This window comes from Elgaria multicarinata, chromosome 8 (genome assembly GCF_023053635.1).
Source record: "Elgaria multicarinata webbii isolate HBS135686 ecotype San Diego chromosome 8, rElgMul1.1.pri, whole genome shotgun sequence".
Taxonomy (NCBI): domain Eukaryota; kingdom Metazoa; phylum Chordata; class Lepidosauria; order Squamata; family Anguidae; genus Elgaria; species Elgaria multicarinata.
Genome location: NC_086178.1, coordinates 10,486,286 through 10,503,119, shown reverse-complemented (window position 1 = coordinate 10,503,119; position 16,834 = coordinate 10,486,286). Strand labels below are relative to the sequence as shown.

Sequence of the window (16,834 nt, the reverse complement as noted above, 5' to 3'; positions counted from 1 at the left end):
TATCGGAGCGGAGCACATGCCTACTATCAATGGCTTTCTTCTGAATATGTGTTGCTAGAGAGCTACACTGGGAGAGGGCCATTGCCCTTATGTCCTGTTTGAGGGCCACTCAGAGGCATCTGGTTGGTCACTGTGGGAAACAAGATGTTGAACTACATAGACCTCTTGTCTGATCCAGCAGAACTCTTCTTAGATTCACCGATATTTCATCAAGTTACGGTACACTGATTTTTCTGAATATTTATTGCAATCCCCACCCCCTAAAATGGTCCCATGTTAGCTTTGAGTAGAATTAGAATCATAGAATCATAGAATAGCAGAGTTGGAAGGGGCCTACATGGCCATCGAGTCCAACCCCCTGCTCAATGCAGGAATCCACCCTAAAGCATCCCTGACAGATGCTTGTCCAGCTGCCTCTTGAAGGCCTCTAGTGTGGGAGAGCCCACAACCTCCCTAGGTAGCTGATTCCATTGTCGCACTGCTCTAACAGTCAGGAAGTTTTTCCTGATGTCCAGCCGGAATCTGGCTTCCTTTAACTTGAGCCTGTTATTCCGTGTCCTGCACTCTGGGAGGATCGAGAAGAGATCCTGGCCCTCCTCTGTGTGACAACCTTTTAAGTATTTGAAGAGTGCTATCATGTCTCCCCTCAATCTTCTCTTCTCCAGGCTAAACATGCCCAGACTGCCATTAGACTGACATCTCTAATTAAACACTCATCCCAATTGTTAGAGTGAGACATATCAGAATTAGCCATGCTGCAAAGTACACTGTGCTCCTGTGACACAAGCATGGAGGACCAAATTCAACAGTAAAATTATATAAGAAGAGATTATGCTTAATTGCTTATTTGATTATTTTTTTTGTAGTTGGCGAATATAAATAGATGTTAACAGGGTACAAGAGAACAAAGTGGCAACACCTCTAAGGAAGGCAAAAGGCCAGAAGGGAAAGAAGAGTCGACATATCCAGACATTGTAGCAACAGTTGAAGACAAAGAGAAGGCAGGAGAATGATGGGGATACGGGCACTTCTGATTGCTGTGCTGGTGGCTCTTCTGGTTTTGGTCTTCCTGGGCCAACTCTGGTCACGCAGACACTACCCTCCTGGGCCTCTTTTCCTTCCTATGATTGGAAGCATGGGGGCACTTGGAATTAAACTACATGAAAATACTTTCATTAAGGTACTTCTTTCCAAATAATTTATTAAGACCTCATTAAGCTGAATAAGAATTTGAGTGAAGAGAATTTTGAATTCTTTTCTTTTTGTGGTGACTATGGACAAAAGGATTGTGTTAATAAAATATTGTGGAACAAATGTGATATGAAAAAGTAAGTATATATTCAAAGTCTGGAATTGGTTAGCCTTTTCTCACTATCTTCTTGTTGACAAATTCTCATGAAACAAACTTTGTTGGAAAGCTGTTGGCACACAGATTCCACAAATAATAAAGGTTTTCACTGTAATTCAATATTTATGACCTTTAACTATGATTTGATTTTTCTCCACAAACTGTGTTCAGGGGGAACCAACTGCTTGTTAAGGTTTATTTGTATACTATTTTGGGGGCAAAGGTTCTCAAATTGGTAAACTGCATATTAAAGTACAATAAAATGAAGAATGTACATCAAATATAGAATACTTTAGGATTATGCTTATCAGAAATTATTAAATAATATCCCTCCTCATCTAAACCACTGATAATTTTACTGCTATTATACTATCTATGGATCCTATAGTAAATTTCCTTTTACACACAATTATCAGTCCAATGAGGAATTCCTGGTCTCATATTTCCATTGAATATACACCGAACCCTCTTCTGTCTGGTTTCATTTCCAACAACGCTCATTTCTTATTTTTTATTCGAGTTCCAGTTCTTAGGTAGCAAAAAGAATGTGCATAAGCAAGAGGTATCAGCTGGTATTGGAGAGCCCCAAAGTTTGCACAAGTACAAAAAATACTGGGAAAGGGAGGAGACCCCAAAACAGCTCACTGAAGACTTAGCATGCTCAGAAGCCACTGCATAATTACTGAGTATAGTGGGAAAGTGGGAAACTGAATGGGAGGGTGGATGGAATGGATTATCCTGAGTAGGAGCACTCCAGAGTACAACATTTTGTTGTAGGTACCACTTGCATTATACAATTTGAAAATCCTTGCTTGTATAACCAGCTGAATGCACAGTATCATGTCTACAGAGCTTTCTCTGTTGTGGCACCCTGACTGTTGGAGGCTTGACTGGTGCCAACGCTGATTTTATTCCAGTGCCAAGTGAAAACATGCCTCTTTAACAAAGCCTTTAATGGTTAAATTCACTAAGATGGCACATTGTTTTAACTGTTTTAATTGTTTTACAGCATTTAAATTATATATTGTTTTATCTTGGTTCACGGTTTAATTTGTTTTTAGCTATGTATATTTATTTATTTATTTATTTATTTATTTATTTATTTATTTAGAATATTTATATACCGCTCCTCATTGAAAAAAATTCTATGTTTTATACTCTTTGCTTTTATCTGTATGCTACCGTGAGATCTTAATGATATAGGGTGGGGTATAAATGTTTTAAATAAATAATGGATTGAGTTAGAGAAAGGCATACTGTGGCTCCAATTGGTTCCAGCACTAAAGAAGAATGTAATGTGCTTGTTGTGAGTGCAGGTGAGTTACTTGTGATGGAGAGTGTGCCCATCACATTGTTGGTACAGGTGCAGGGCATTCCTTTCATTCCTATGCTCTCTGGCAACAATGACCAGGACAGCACAGGCGTGCACAGCTCATTTCATCTGAGTGTGCCCCTTAAAGGTCCTGATTGGAGTGGAGGATGGGAAAGCACACTTTCTCACCCTTCACCACTGCTCCAAACAGGGCCTTAACGTCCCAATTGGTGCAGTGGCGGGGAGAGAAAGTGTGCTTCCCTCTCCTCCACTCCCGATTAGAACAGTGGAGTGGGCAGGAAAGCTCATTTTCCAGGGCCACTAGAAGGTGCATAGTTCCCCCAGGGCTGCCAATGGTGCTTTTCCATCCTCCTTAAAAGCAGTGGGTGCAGGAAAGCAGAGACAGTCCCAGGAAATTAGGGTGTGCCTGGGCACACCCAGAACATCCTGTCTGCGTGCCTATGTAAGACAGCCTTTCTTAAGTTGCAGCTGATGTGCCAACTGAGCCCTCTTGTAGAGAATCAACATCTTGGTACATTTAAGTTTTTCTAATTTTAATCTCAAGGATTAACTCCTCCAATGTGCTGTGCAAGGAGCTGCTCCTGGAAATGCTTAAGATAAACCCTGCAATTCATATTTTCATGGGTGTTAAGAAGAACTGACATAAACTTACTCCTCCAGACTCATAGCAAGGTTCTGGTGCTACTTTAGACCTTTTAGAGTCTTTCACTGCCTTGGTCCGCTATAGATGGGTTTATGTCTCTTTATGATCAAATATTTCCATATTATATTAAACCTGTTGTTCCAGTTGTTTCATTCCTGGACGCCTCAGGATATCTCTTGAATATTTCTGCCTTTGTACAATGGTGGCACTGTACCTCCACTATCAGAATTATTTGTATTAGGTCTGCATGGACTGAGATGCAGATGCTGTACATACGTATTGTGATATTTGAGAGACTCTCTTTCTCCACTACCCCATATACTTAAGACAGCTCAGTTTATTCAACTGAATTCAGCAAATCCGTCGCCAGATGCAATCAGCAGTGTGATCTTATGCATGTCCGGTCAGAATAACCTGCACTGTGTTCAGAGGGACTTATTCCCACTGAAGTGTTTCAAGGACTGAAGCGTAATAATATCAAGTATTTAAAACACACACACATTTGATTGTACAAACATAGTAAAATTAATAATAAATTTAAATATCACTGTGTTATCTTAATAAACATAAAGTTGTTGTTGCCCAAACTTTATGAAGACGCTTGTTATGGTCCAACACACCTTTATTTAATATAGAAAGTCATATCTTGTAATTAGAAATACACTTAAAATCTCTAAGTATGGTAGTAAAAAATACACAATTTCTACTTAAGAAAAGATCAATAATGTGTGTTTGTGTGGGACTCACAAAATTCAGATTCAAATGCACTAGAAGCAGGTAATGGCTTAGCCAAAAAGTAAAAAAGTAAATACTACAGTGAGATAGATAGATAGATAGATAGATAGATAGATATAGTTATAGTTATATAATGTTCAGATGTCCCTCTGTGGGCTTCAGATTTTGCAAGCACCGACTTGTGTATTAAAAAAGGAAGAAAGAAATGTAGCTGCTTGTTTAAACACTAGACATACTGAAGATTGTGCTTTCTCCAGAGAAGGAATCTGAAAAACATAGTTGAGAAATTGAATAGGACCTGCTTGGGAGGAAAAGCACTAACAGACTAAAATGCCACCTATTAAATTTTGCATGTAATTGGAGAAAATTTCCCAATCTTAATTGGGATATATTTTCTTTTAGTAAAGTGGTGTAATGTACCATTTTAAGGATAATGTCCCATCTTTTCTCTAAAGCTTCCAGCATAGGCTGACCATATTTTGGAAACCAAAAAGGAGGACAATATGGCTGCCCTCAGGGAGGCATGCCCACCTCAACATGCCCACCTCAAGGGGGGGCATCTTGAGATGTCCATCCCCCAAGGGGTCATGGCCTTCGTCATATGTCTAATGCTGGAAGCATTGTTTGTAGGTGAAAACTCAGGAGGTCTATTTCCAACAAAGTGACACTTTGGCTTGGTTCAGATGATACTCTGGGCTTTGTGGTTTGCTTAACCATGTTTAGCTGTGGTTAATGCTAACCACATGCGGAATGCTTGCAGACAACACTTTTAAACCTTTTCTGGTTAAGTTTTCCTTAACCAATGTGGTTAGTGGAGCACCTGATTCCTCCAACTGATCCCCCCTATATCCCAGCAGCCCTAGCGCTAGGAGCCTTGGCAGTTACAGCCATCATTGTAGAGCAGGCACCAATGAAATCAGCAATTACATGCATGCATCACCCCATGAAGGGCCTTGCTAGATGGCAGGTTAGCCCGGTGCTCACCCCGGGCTCGCCCCTGTGTATCCAGAAGTGAAACCTCCCTGGCCCCGGGCTAACTGACACTGCTTTTGGCCCGGTATTTCCCGCAGTCTTGGGCTCAGCCCGAGACCGCAGTTGTGTAGACCATTCCGCCACTTTTCCCGGCTACCGCATTTACAAGCAAGTAGCTGGGCAAAGCGGCGGATGGGCCGCAGCGCTCCCACCACCACTGAGTCCCCTGGCCTGTGTTGGCCTCCGCCGCCAAGTCCCCTGACCTGCGATCCCGCCCCCCAATGTCCCCTGGCCTGCGATCCCGCTCCCCAATGTCCCCTGGCCTGCGATCCCGCCGCTGCCACGTCCCTGGCATGTGATGCCCAACACTGCCATGTCCCCCGGCCGGGCATCACAGGCCGGGGACATGGCAGCATTGGGCATCACAGGCCGGGGACTCAGCAGCGCCGGGCATCACAGGCCAGGGACTCGGCGGCGGAGGCCAACACAGGCCGGGGACTTGGTGGCGGCAGAATCGCAGGCCAGGGGACATGGGGGGTTGGGAAACGGAGGCTGGGGAGATTGGGGTGCATGAGAAATGGAGGCCAGGGGACATGCGGGGGTGGGAAATGGAGGCTGGGGACATGGGGGTGGGAAACAGAGGACATCGGGAGATCGGGGGATTGGAGGCAAGGGGAGATTAGGGGAGGAAATCGGGGGAAGGGGGAGCAGGGGACCCATTTTTTTTTTTAAAAAAAGCCACCTACCTTTTCCGGTGCTGTGCTCCTGCGCACGAGGGCCCTTTAAACTTAAACTTAAAAAGAATTGGATGCAACGGGTCATTCCAGCAGCCCGTCGCGTCTTACATGTAGATAGAATCCTCCTCCAACACGGATTCCCCAGTAGGTCTAGCAAGGCCCTTAGGGAGCCGTTCCTTTGCTCTCTGCATCGCCCTGCCTGCTTTACCTCTACAGTCACCACATGGGAAGGCAGAAGCTTTGTGGGATGGCTGCGCCACCACAGGAATAAAAACCTGAGGGGTTTAATGGCACTTCAATGAGTTAGGAGAATTGAATGTTTCGTATGGGGACATTGCAAGTGGGTATTTAAAAAGCTCAACTGTAAGCACGCTCTGGTTAGAAGAGCAAAAATCGCTCCAAAAATCTAATGCGAAACACAAAATGGCAGTCGTAGCAAGCGTATCAATTGGCAGTCCAGAGCAGCCATAGAGCCTGCTGGCTAGAGCAGCCCTGCCTAGTAGTTAGTCCATTCTGTACTGGAAGCTCTATGCCTTAACCTCTTAACCATGACCCCTTAACTCCAGACACATGTCAGATGACACTTTTAGCCATGGTTAGTGCCGCTAACCACGTTGTACAATAATTAGGGAAAGTGTGTGTCAGATGACACTGTTAACCATGGTTAAGCATTCTGTTAACAATTTTGTGGTTAAGCAGCAAGGTTTAGCATTTCATCTAAACAGAGTCCCTGGCCCGGTTCAGATGACACTTTGGGCTTTGTGATTAACGTAACCATGGCCAGCTGTGGTTACGCCAACCACATGCAAAATGTGTGCAGACAACACCGTTAACCCTTCTGTGGTTAAGTTTTCCTTAACCACAAAGTGGTTAGTGCAGCACCTGAGTCCTCCAATTCTTTTGCCCCGTATCCCAGCATCCTGTGCAGAAGGAGCCCATGCAGTAGCAGATGCCACTGTATGAGCTGCATTCTACATCGGGAATGGATGTAGAATTCTACTTTAAAAAAAAAGTAGTTATAATTGTGCTCGAGTGCTCCTGAGGTCCTTTGCGTTTTTTAAAAAATTCAAAATGGTGGCCTTGATATGCTCCATCCTCCACATAGGGCTTCTGCAGCCTTAGCAGTTGTGGAGAATAGGGAATTTCAACAGGTGCCCTTTGTATGCATGTAGCACCTAGTGAAAGTCCCTTTTCATGACAACAGTTAAAGCTGCAGGAGTCCTGCCTAGTGTGACAAGATGCAAAAGAGGCCAGGGTTCCTGCATCTTTAACTGCTGAAATTCTCTCTTCAATACTACTGTTAAAGATACAGGGCCCTGTTCTCCTTTTCACATGGTCATATTACATTAAAGCAGCAGATTTAGAGATCTTGAATGGGGGACATACTAAACCAAAGGACACTGAATGGCCATTGAAATGCATTGGTTCATTCCGAAAGGCCACAGGAAATCATTGTAGAAATTCAGGGATCATCTACAAATCAAAATACCTAAAGGGGATAAACATGTATATTTCATAGAAAACCACACAGAATCAAAATATAAACTAACAAAGTGCTTTTGGGAAACAATTCTTTTTTATTATTATTATTGAAAATATACAAGAGATACAATGATAACAATCAACAAAACAACAACATGAGAAACAAAAAGAGAAAGAAAAAAGAAAAAAAAAACCAAAAAATCGGGGAAAGGAAAAAAGAAAACAATATTCCACTATAATTCAGACAACATATGGAGATTTAATATAGAATATGGTCATAAGTTAAAGTAAAAGACTCTGAGGTATATTACAAAAGAGGTGTGTGCACGGACCCCCCGATCCGCTTCTCTTCCAGATCCGCAATTTGCGGATCGGGCCGCTTCTCTCCACCCTGCTCCACCTATAGTCTGCTCCGCTCCGCTGCAGAGCTCCGGATCCGGATCGGAGCTCTGCTTTTCCCCCCCCATAGGCTTGCATTGAAATCCAAAAAACCCCAAGTTTAGCACCATGACACCTCATGGACATATACACATGCATGCGAAGCCTCAAGCTAATCCAAGAGTCGCCAGATTTTTGGGGAATTTATGAAAATCGAACACCCCATTTTCAGACATGGACTGTTCTCTGACATTTTGACAGATATTTTTTTTTGAATTTGGCACCCTCACAGATGCCATCTAGATCCACATTCATGCCAAGTTTCAAGCAAATCCCACCATCCCCTGATTTTTGGCGGGGCTTTAACCTCTAACGCACCACCCATAACCCCAATTCACACCCCTTTAGTTATCTCTGTCAATTTTCATGTTAGAAACCTCAAACATGGCACCATGATAGATTATCCATGGATACACATGCATGCCAAGACTCAAGCCAATCACATCATCCCCAGATTTTTGGGGAATTTATGAAAATCGGGCACCCCATTTTCAGACATGGACTGTTCTCTGACATTTTGACAGATAAAAAAATTGGAAGTGGGCACCCTCACAGATGCCATCTAGATCTACATTCATGCCAAGTTTCAAGCAAATCCCACCATCCCCTGATTTTTGGCGGGGCTTTAACCTCTAACACACCACCAATAACCCCAATTCACACCCCTTTCGATATCTCCGTAAATTTTCACGTTAGAAACCTCAAGCTCGGCGCTGTGGTAGATTATCCATGGGTACACACGCATGTCAAGAGTCAAGCCAATCCCATCATCCCCTGATTTTTTGGGAATTTATTAAATCAGACACCCCATTTTCAGACATGGACTGTTCTCCGACATTTTGAAAGATTTTTTTTTGAAGTGGGTAACCTCACAGATGCCATCTAGATCCACATTCATGCCAAGTTTCAAGCAAATCCCACCATCCCCTGATTTTTGGCGGGGCTTTAACCTCTAACGCACCACCCATAACCCCAATTCACACCCCTTTCGTTATCTCTGTCAATTTTCACGTTAGAAACCTCAAACATGGCACCATGATAGATTATCCATGGATACACATGCATGCCAAGATTCAAGCCAATCCCATCATCCCCTGATTTTTGGGGAATTTATGAAAATTGGACACCCCATTTTCAGACATGGACTGTTCTCCGACATTTTGACAGATAAAAAAATTGGAAGTGGGCACCCTCACAGATGCCATCTAGATCCACATTCATGCCAAGTTTCAAGCAAATCCCACCATCCCCTGATTTTTGGCGGGGCTTTAACCTCTAATGCACAACCCATAACCCCAATTCACACCCCTTTTGATATCTCCGTCAATTTTCATGTTAGAAACCTCAAACTCAGCACCATGATAGATTATCCATGGATACACATGCATGCCAAGAATCAAGCTAATCCCATCATTTCCTGATTTTTGGGGAATTTATGAAAATCGGGCACCCCATTTTCAGACATGGACTGTTCTCTGACATTTTGACAGATAATTTTTTTTAAAGTGGGCACCCTCACAGATGCCATCTAGATCCACATTCATGCCAAGACTCAAGCCAATCCAAGCATCCCCTGATTTTTGGGGAATTTTTGAAAATCGGACACCCCAGTATCTCAGGGATTTAAAGCTGCAGACAGCTCAATGGGGCCATTTCAAAGGAAATCCCAGCTTGCCATGAATTGGGGAGTAGAGATAAACCTATATGAATCTTCTTCCACACTTGAAAGATTGATTTGGAACTTCAAAAAGTCTAAGTAAGCACAGGAAGGACTTATCCCCTGAGACAAAGCAAGACACACACAAATCATCCCTGTGAGGTGGGCAGGGGAGGAGGGAGGGAAGGCAGGCAGGCACCAGACATTTCTGGGGGCATTAGGAAGTGAGCCAAGGATAGTTTCAAAGCCAGTAATGCAAACCATCCCTTTGAGGTGGGAGCAGCACAGAGGGATGCCTTTTCTTTTGCATCCCATAACCAGCTGCCTTTTTCGTGTTCCTTATGGAACTGTCGCTCTGTTGCTTCTAAGGCCCCTGTCATTCAGGATTTGTTTATCTCTAGGTCCCTTCACCTCCTTGCTCTTACTGAAACATGGCTTCCTGCCCATGATTCCGCCATCTCGGCTGCCCTCTCTCTTGGAGGACTTTCTTTCTCTCACTCGAGTCGCCCAGAGGGTCGGGGTGGTGGTGTGGGTCTTTTATTATCTAGTTGGTGCCAGTTCCAGCCTCTTTCCATTCCACCATCACACTGTTTCTCCTCCTTTGAGGCACATGTGGTGAGGCTCTTCGCTCCATTGCGACTGCGGGTTGCAGTTCTGTACCGCCCCCCAGGCTCATCCTCAAAATTTCTCTCTGATTTTGATTCGTGACTGTCCTTTTTCCTCTCTGATAACTGTCCTACTCTTATCTTGGGTGACTTCAATATCCATGTGGATGACCCTCAAGACGCTGCAGCTCTACGATTTCGCTCCTTATCTTCCTCTTATGATCTTAAGCTTTGGTCTGAAGTACCCACACATTCCCTTGGACACTGCCTGGATCTTATTCTCACTTGGAATTGCTCTGTTTTGGACTTTTCTACTGCTGACTTATCTTTATCAGATCATCATCTAGTTTCTTTCAATATTACTCACAATCCTCCTCCTTCACGTCCCGCTTCTTGCTCTTGTCGTGACTTGCATTCTATCAACTATGAGGCTTTCTCTCAGTCTCTAGCCTCCTCTCTTCCTTCTGTCTTTTCAGCTGTCTCCTTGGACTCAGCTGTCTCCTCCTTTAATTCCTCCTTATCTTCAACTCTTGATAATCTTGCTCCATCTACAACTCGGATAGCTCGCCCCTCTCAACCCCAACCGTGGCTCACCTCTTTCCTCCGCTACCTTCGCTCTTGTTCCTGGGCAGCTGAACGCCTTTGGCGTAAGACCAGGGACTGGGCGGACTTTGTCCATTACAAATTTGTACTCTCCTCTTTCTCTTCTGCCATTTCACTGGCCAAACAGCAGTACTATTCAACGCTGATCCAGTCAAATGCTAGGCATCCTCAGCGGCTCTTTGCGTCCTTCAATTCTCTCCTGAAGCCTAATCCACCATCTCTCCCCGCCTCTGTGACTGCTAATAATTTTGCCTCTTTTTTCAATGCTAAAATCCAAACTATTCGCTCTGATCTGGCCAGCTCTGCTCCTCTTCCAGTTCCTGTTCCTCATCTGTCAGTTCCTCCTGCAAATTTCTCTGCGTTTCCTTCCGTCTCAGCTGATGAACTGTCTACAATACTACACTCCTCGAAGCCTTCCACTTGCTCCCGTGATCCGATTGCCTCGCGCGTCTTTATAAATCTTATTCCCGCTATCCTCCCTTCCTTGCTTCATATTATTAATTTTTCTCTGTCCTCTGGTTCATTTCCTTCTGCTTTTAAACATGCTACAGTCTCTCCCATTCTCAAGAAACCTACTCTTGATAGGCTATCTCTGTCTAACTACCGACCTGTTTCTTTGTTGCCTTTTGTTTCAAAGATCCTGGAGCGTGTGGTCTACTCTCGCTGTCTTGACTTTCTTACTAGTAACTCTGCTCTGGATCCTTTTCAATCTGGATTCCGTCCTTTGCATTCCACTGAAACAGCCCTTACTAAGATCACCAATGATCTTCTTACTGCCAAGTCTAAAGGCCTTTATTCCATTCTTATTCTCCTTGATCTAACTGCAGCCTTTGACACGGTTGATCATGATCTTCTCTTAGATTCCCTTCATGACCTTGGACTTCGTGGCTCTGTCTATAACTGGTTTGCCTCCTATCTAGCGGGTCGCTCTTTCAGCGTGTTGGCTAATGGCAGCTCGTCTTCCTCTTTTCCCCTTTCAGTAAGGGTTCCGCAAGGCTCGGTGCTTGGCCCGTTGCTGTTTCCTTTATACATGTTGCCCTTGGGTAAGCTTATTCAATCTCATGGCCTCCAATATCATCTGTATGGCGATGATACACAATTATATCTTTCATCTCCGGAACTTTCTCCTGATGTTCACGATCATATCTCGGCATGTCTCTCAGATATCTCATCCTGGCTGCTTCATCGTCATCTGAAACTTTATATGGCAAAGACTGAATTCCTTGTTTCTCCTCCTAAACCTTCTCCTCATCTTTCATTCTCTCTCACTGTCAATGATGTTACGCTTACTCCGGTCAAGGAAGCTCGTAGTCTTGGCTTCATATTTGACTCATCGCTCTCCTTTATTCCTCATATTGAGGCAGTAGCTAAATCCTGTCGTTTTTTCCTGTATAATATTGCCAGGATTCGATCATTTCTGTCTATCTCTTCTGCCAAGACGCTTGTTCATGCACTGGTTATTTCTCGGTTGGACTACTGCAACCTTCTTCTCTCTGGCCTTCCTTCTTCTCACATCAGTCCATTGGTTTCTGTCCACCACTCTGCCGCTAAGATCATCTTCCTGGCTCGCCACTCTGACCATGTTACTCCACTTCTGAAATCTCTTCATTGGCTCCCAATTCACTTCAGAATCCAATATAAACTTCTCCTGTCGACCTTCAAAGCTTTTCACGGTCTAGCTCCTTCCTATCTCTCCTCTCTCATCTCACACTATTGCCCCGCTTGTGCTCTTCGCTCCTCTGATGCCATGTTTCTCGCCTGCCCAAGGGTCTCTACTTCCCTTGCTCGGCTTCGTCCATTTTCCTCTGCTGCCCCTTACGCCTGGAACGCTCTTCCAGAACATCTGAGATCCACAAGTTCAATCGCAGCTTTTAAAGCTCAGCTAAAAACTTTTATTTTTCCTAAAGCTTTTAAAACTTGATGTTGTTTGGACTTTACACTGTTAGTTTTACCCTACCCTGTGCCTGTTTACCCTACCCAGTGCTTGTTTGCATTCTCTTCCCCTCCTTATTGCTTTACTATGATTTTATTAGATTGTTAGCCTATGTGGCAGGGTCTTGCGATTTACTGTTTTACTCTGTACAGCACCATGTACATTGATAGTGCTATATAAATAAATATTAATAATAATAATAATAATAATAATAATAATAATAATAATAATAATAAATAATAATAATAGGAGGCTAGGAGGATAAGAGTAAAGCTTTGTGATCCTTGCTTCAGAGTTGATTGATTGCACTGTGATCACAGCCATTACTAAACAACAACAACAACAACAACAATAGTAACGTTAATAATAGCAGTACTAATTAATATTAATAGAAATAATAATAACAACAACAACAACAATAAGGAGTTGAACCACAATGAAAGCCTGCCTGACTTCACTGAAGAGGAAAAGCCAGGAGAGCTTGGGCTATGGGGTGTAAATATAAAAAGGAATAAATAAATAATAAATAAACAAAGGAGGGGTAGCAGTGTTGCTGAATAAACAACAGGAAGATTTTTTTTTTAAAAAAGACAATATCTGTCTTTTACCAGTAAGAGGGAAGTGGACGTGCCCAGGGGGAGGGGGAACTGTTCCAATTTGACTGGCCCTGTCTAGGGACCAGTCTTTAAGAAGCAAACTAACACTTCAACTCATGATAGGCATTAGCTTGTTTCTCCACTGGTTAACCTTTGGAGGGCTCTGATGACCCTCCAAGAGCAGGAGTGTGTGCACTGGGCACATCCACATGCCCTAGGGGACCTCATCCCCTTGCACCACATCTATTCAGTTGTTCACCAAGGTTAGGGTGGGTAGCAGTGCTGTGTTTCCTATCTGTTATTTATTTGCTTAGTATTTGAGAACTACAAGTTCAATCGCAGCTTTTAAAGCTCAGCTAAAAACTTTTCTTTTTTCTAAAGCTTTTAAAACTTGATTTTGTTCTGACTTTTATACTGTTCGTTTTACTCTCCCCTGTGCCTGTTTGGTTCATTCTCTTCCCCTTCTTATTGTTTTATTATGATTTTATTAGAATGTAAGCCTATGCGGCAGGGTTTTGCTATTTTATTGTTTTACTCTGTACAGCACCATGTACATTGATGGTGCTATATAAATAATAATAATAATAATAATAATAATAATAATAATAATAATAATAAATGATTCCAGGTTGTGTTTGTGCATTTGGTGGGGCTACTGTTTTAAAAAACACTGGGAAAAGTCTGTTCAGACTAAGAAAGAGAAGTTTCCCAGTATCCCAAGTTACTAGTATCCCGTTTTGCCTATCCCCCTCCTCCAACTTTGGGATCATGTGATCATGACTCTGCCTCTCAGCACTTCAAAAAGGTACCTCTCCCAGTTTTTTTACATATATTTTTCCAAAAATTATAGCAAGTGAACCGCACCATGCAGAGAGCTGAGAGTAGGCTCAAAATGACCCCCAGCCACGACTCTCTAAGCACAAGAAGTTTCAGAAAGATAGCTTTAAAAACAACACAGTTATCCCCTATTCTTTTCTGCAATGCAATCCTATGGGCGAAATTTTCCAAAATGGCGATCAGAGCGCTCCGCAAAAAGAGAAGAGCTCCGCCTCTGGGCAAGACGGAGGAGGCCAATTCGCTTCTGATTCTCCGATTCTAATTGGAGCGGAGCACACCTCTATTACAAATACAAATGTAACCATAGACATTACATTAAAAGGAATGATTATGTTTTATGTAGACCAAATATTCCTAAAAGCTTTCGGAACTGGATGTGTATTACTATCTTTATTCATATATGTAATAGAATCATAGAATCATAGAATCATAGAATAGCAGAGTTGGAAGGGGCCTACAAGGCCATCGAGTCCAACCCCCTGCTCAGTGCAGGAATCCACCTTAAAGCATCCCCGACAGATGCTTGTCCAGCTGCCACCATTTGGTTGCAAATGTATCTGATTTTTTGTCCTTTTGCTATACATAGCTTTTGAGTTAATTTTTCTATTAGTGCTATTTCCCATACCTTATTATACCATTTAGTTATTGAGATTCCTTGTAGATCCTTCCAATATCTGGCTATAAGCACTCATGCTGTTATTAGAAGGTATCCCACCAATTTCTTTTATAATAGGTCTTTATGCTGTCCATGGAATTAAGTTTAAAAGTGCCTGTTCTGGAGATTTAATTATAGTTGTTCCTATTATTTTTGAAATTTCCAGAAAGACTTGGTCCCAAAAAACTGAGACCTTTTTACAGTCCCACCACATATGTGTGGAAGACCCCACCATATAACATCCCCGCCAACATTTAGAAGAACTGTTCTTATACATGTATGAAATCCTCAGAGGGGTGAGATACCATTTTTGAGCTATTTTTATTTATGTTTCTCGAAACATGGCTGATGTGGACTTACAGGGAAATTGCATCCAAAGAGAAGACCATTCTTCCTCTTTGATTTCAATGTTCCAGTCTCTTTCCCATACTTTTTTCAGATTATTCATAAAGCCTGTATCTAAAATAATATTGATAAAATAATATAAATCAAGGAGATTAATCCCTTTTCTGTATCTGTAGAGCTTACTATCAACCTTTCAAACTGCGTAAGGGGTCTGATTCCTTGTTTCCTATCTGTGTTTTTGAGCTCAGGATGAATATGGATCGGAGTCAGGGGTGATATTCCTGGAATCAATTGTTCTTTACGACATTTCCAGATCCTAAAAATTTCGAGCATGCTTGAATTTTGGTTCATTAAGCTTTTTTAAAGTTCCTTTTTAACAAATGGAATGTGACGGATCATGCTCCAGTAACACTACAATTTAAATTTAAATTTAAAAACAAATCATTTCCAGAATGGAAATTTCATCCGTATCTACTAACCAAACCAAAATCTAGGGAGCAGATCAGAGAAGGGATACGGAATTATTTTCTTGATAATTCATCAGATGAAATTAAGGAGGAAGTTAGATGGGAAGCTATGAAGGCTGTGATTCAAGGAATTTGTATTAAAGAAATGAGTTATATCAGAAAACAGAAGAGAATGCAAGAACAAATACCTGAACAGGAAATAGAGAAATTAACTGCAGATTATCGAATTTCAGGTTCACAAAAAATCAGGAGGGAGATGGAGAAAGCCCGAACAGAACTGAATGTACTCAACATAGATAAAACAATGATTAGCATGCTTCATATGAAACAAAAATATTATGAATTTGATGGGAAGGGGTCTAAATTACTAGCCAACAGGGTAAAGAGAAGATGGCACAAAAATATAATTAGAAATCTATGTATGGATTCAGGAAAAAGAACATTTGATGAAGCAGAAATGGAAGAGATTTTAGCCAGATATTATGAATACTTATACAGAGATAAACAGCTAGATAAGGAGAAAATGATGGAATACCAAAGAACTGCTGGCATCTCCCCTATTTCAGAGGAACACAGAACATTACTAGAACAACCAATCTCAATACAAGAAATTGAATTAGCTCTAAAAAAGACAAAACCAAACAAATCTCCTGGACTTGATGGTTATGCAACTGAATTTTACAAATCGTACAAAGACCTGTTGTTGCCTCATATAAATAAACCAATGAAATTCTGGATGGGTCCGGATTGCAACCCACATGGACACAGTCCAAAATTGTTCTTCTTTTGAAACCAAATAAAGATCCTTTTCTTCCAGACTCCTATCACCCTATTTTGCTCCTAAATGTTGACTATAAACTATTTACAACCATTTTGGCAGTGAGATTAAACATTAGGGGTGTGCACGGACCCCCCGCTCCGCTTCACTTGCAGATCCGCCATTTTTCGGAGCGGGTCGCTCCGCCCCGCCCCCGCTCCGCCCACTTCCGCTCCGCTCCGCTCGGAGCTCCGGATCCGGATCCGGAGCTCCGTTTTTGCCCCCCCATAGGGTTGCATTGAAAGCTAAAAAAGTAAACAACTTTTTTTCCGTTGAAGTTAGAAACCTCACGTTTGGCACCATGACACCTCATGGGCGTATACACACACACGCCAAGTTTCAAGGCAATCCCATCATCCCCTGATTTTTGGCGAATTTTTGAAAATCGGGCACCCCACACACAACATCCCTGCGAGGTGGGCAGGGGAGGAGGGAGGGAAGGCAGGCAGGCATGCAGCTGGCATTTCTGGGGGCATAAGGAAGGGAGCCAAGGATAAGCCAGTAATGCATATAAAATGGAATAAATCAATCAATAAACAAAGGAGGGGTGGAATTAAAAGCAGCAGTGTTGCTCAATAAACAGCAAGAAGAATTAAAAAAAAAAGGCTATATCTGTCTTTTACCAGCAATA

At 42.5% G+C, this 16,834-nt stretch overlaps 1 protein-coding gene across 1 annotated transcript in view; it reads left to right on the top strand.

Moving 5' to 3' along the window:
- Window positions 1-1,009: 1,009 nt before the first annotated feature.
- The window catches only part of LOC134402411 (cytochrome P450 2J5-like), a 60,908-nt gene continuing 45,083 nt past the window's right edge, over window positions 1,010-16,834 (top strand). The window contains exon 1 of the mRNA XM_063131841.1: window positions 1,010-1,180. Coding sequence (XP_062987911.1) covers window positions 1,010-1,180 — 171 coding nt within the window. The remainder of the gene's footprint in view (window positions 1,181-16,834) is intronic.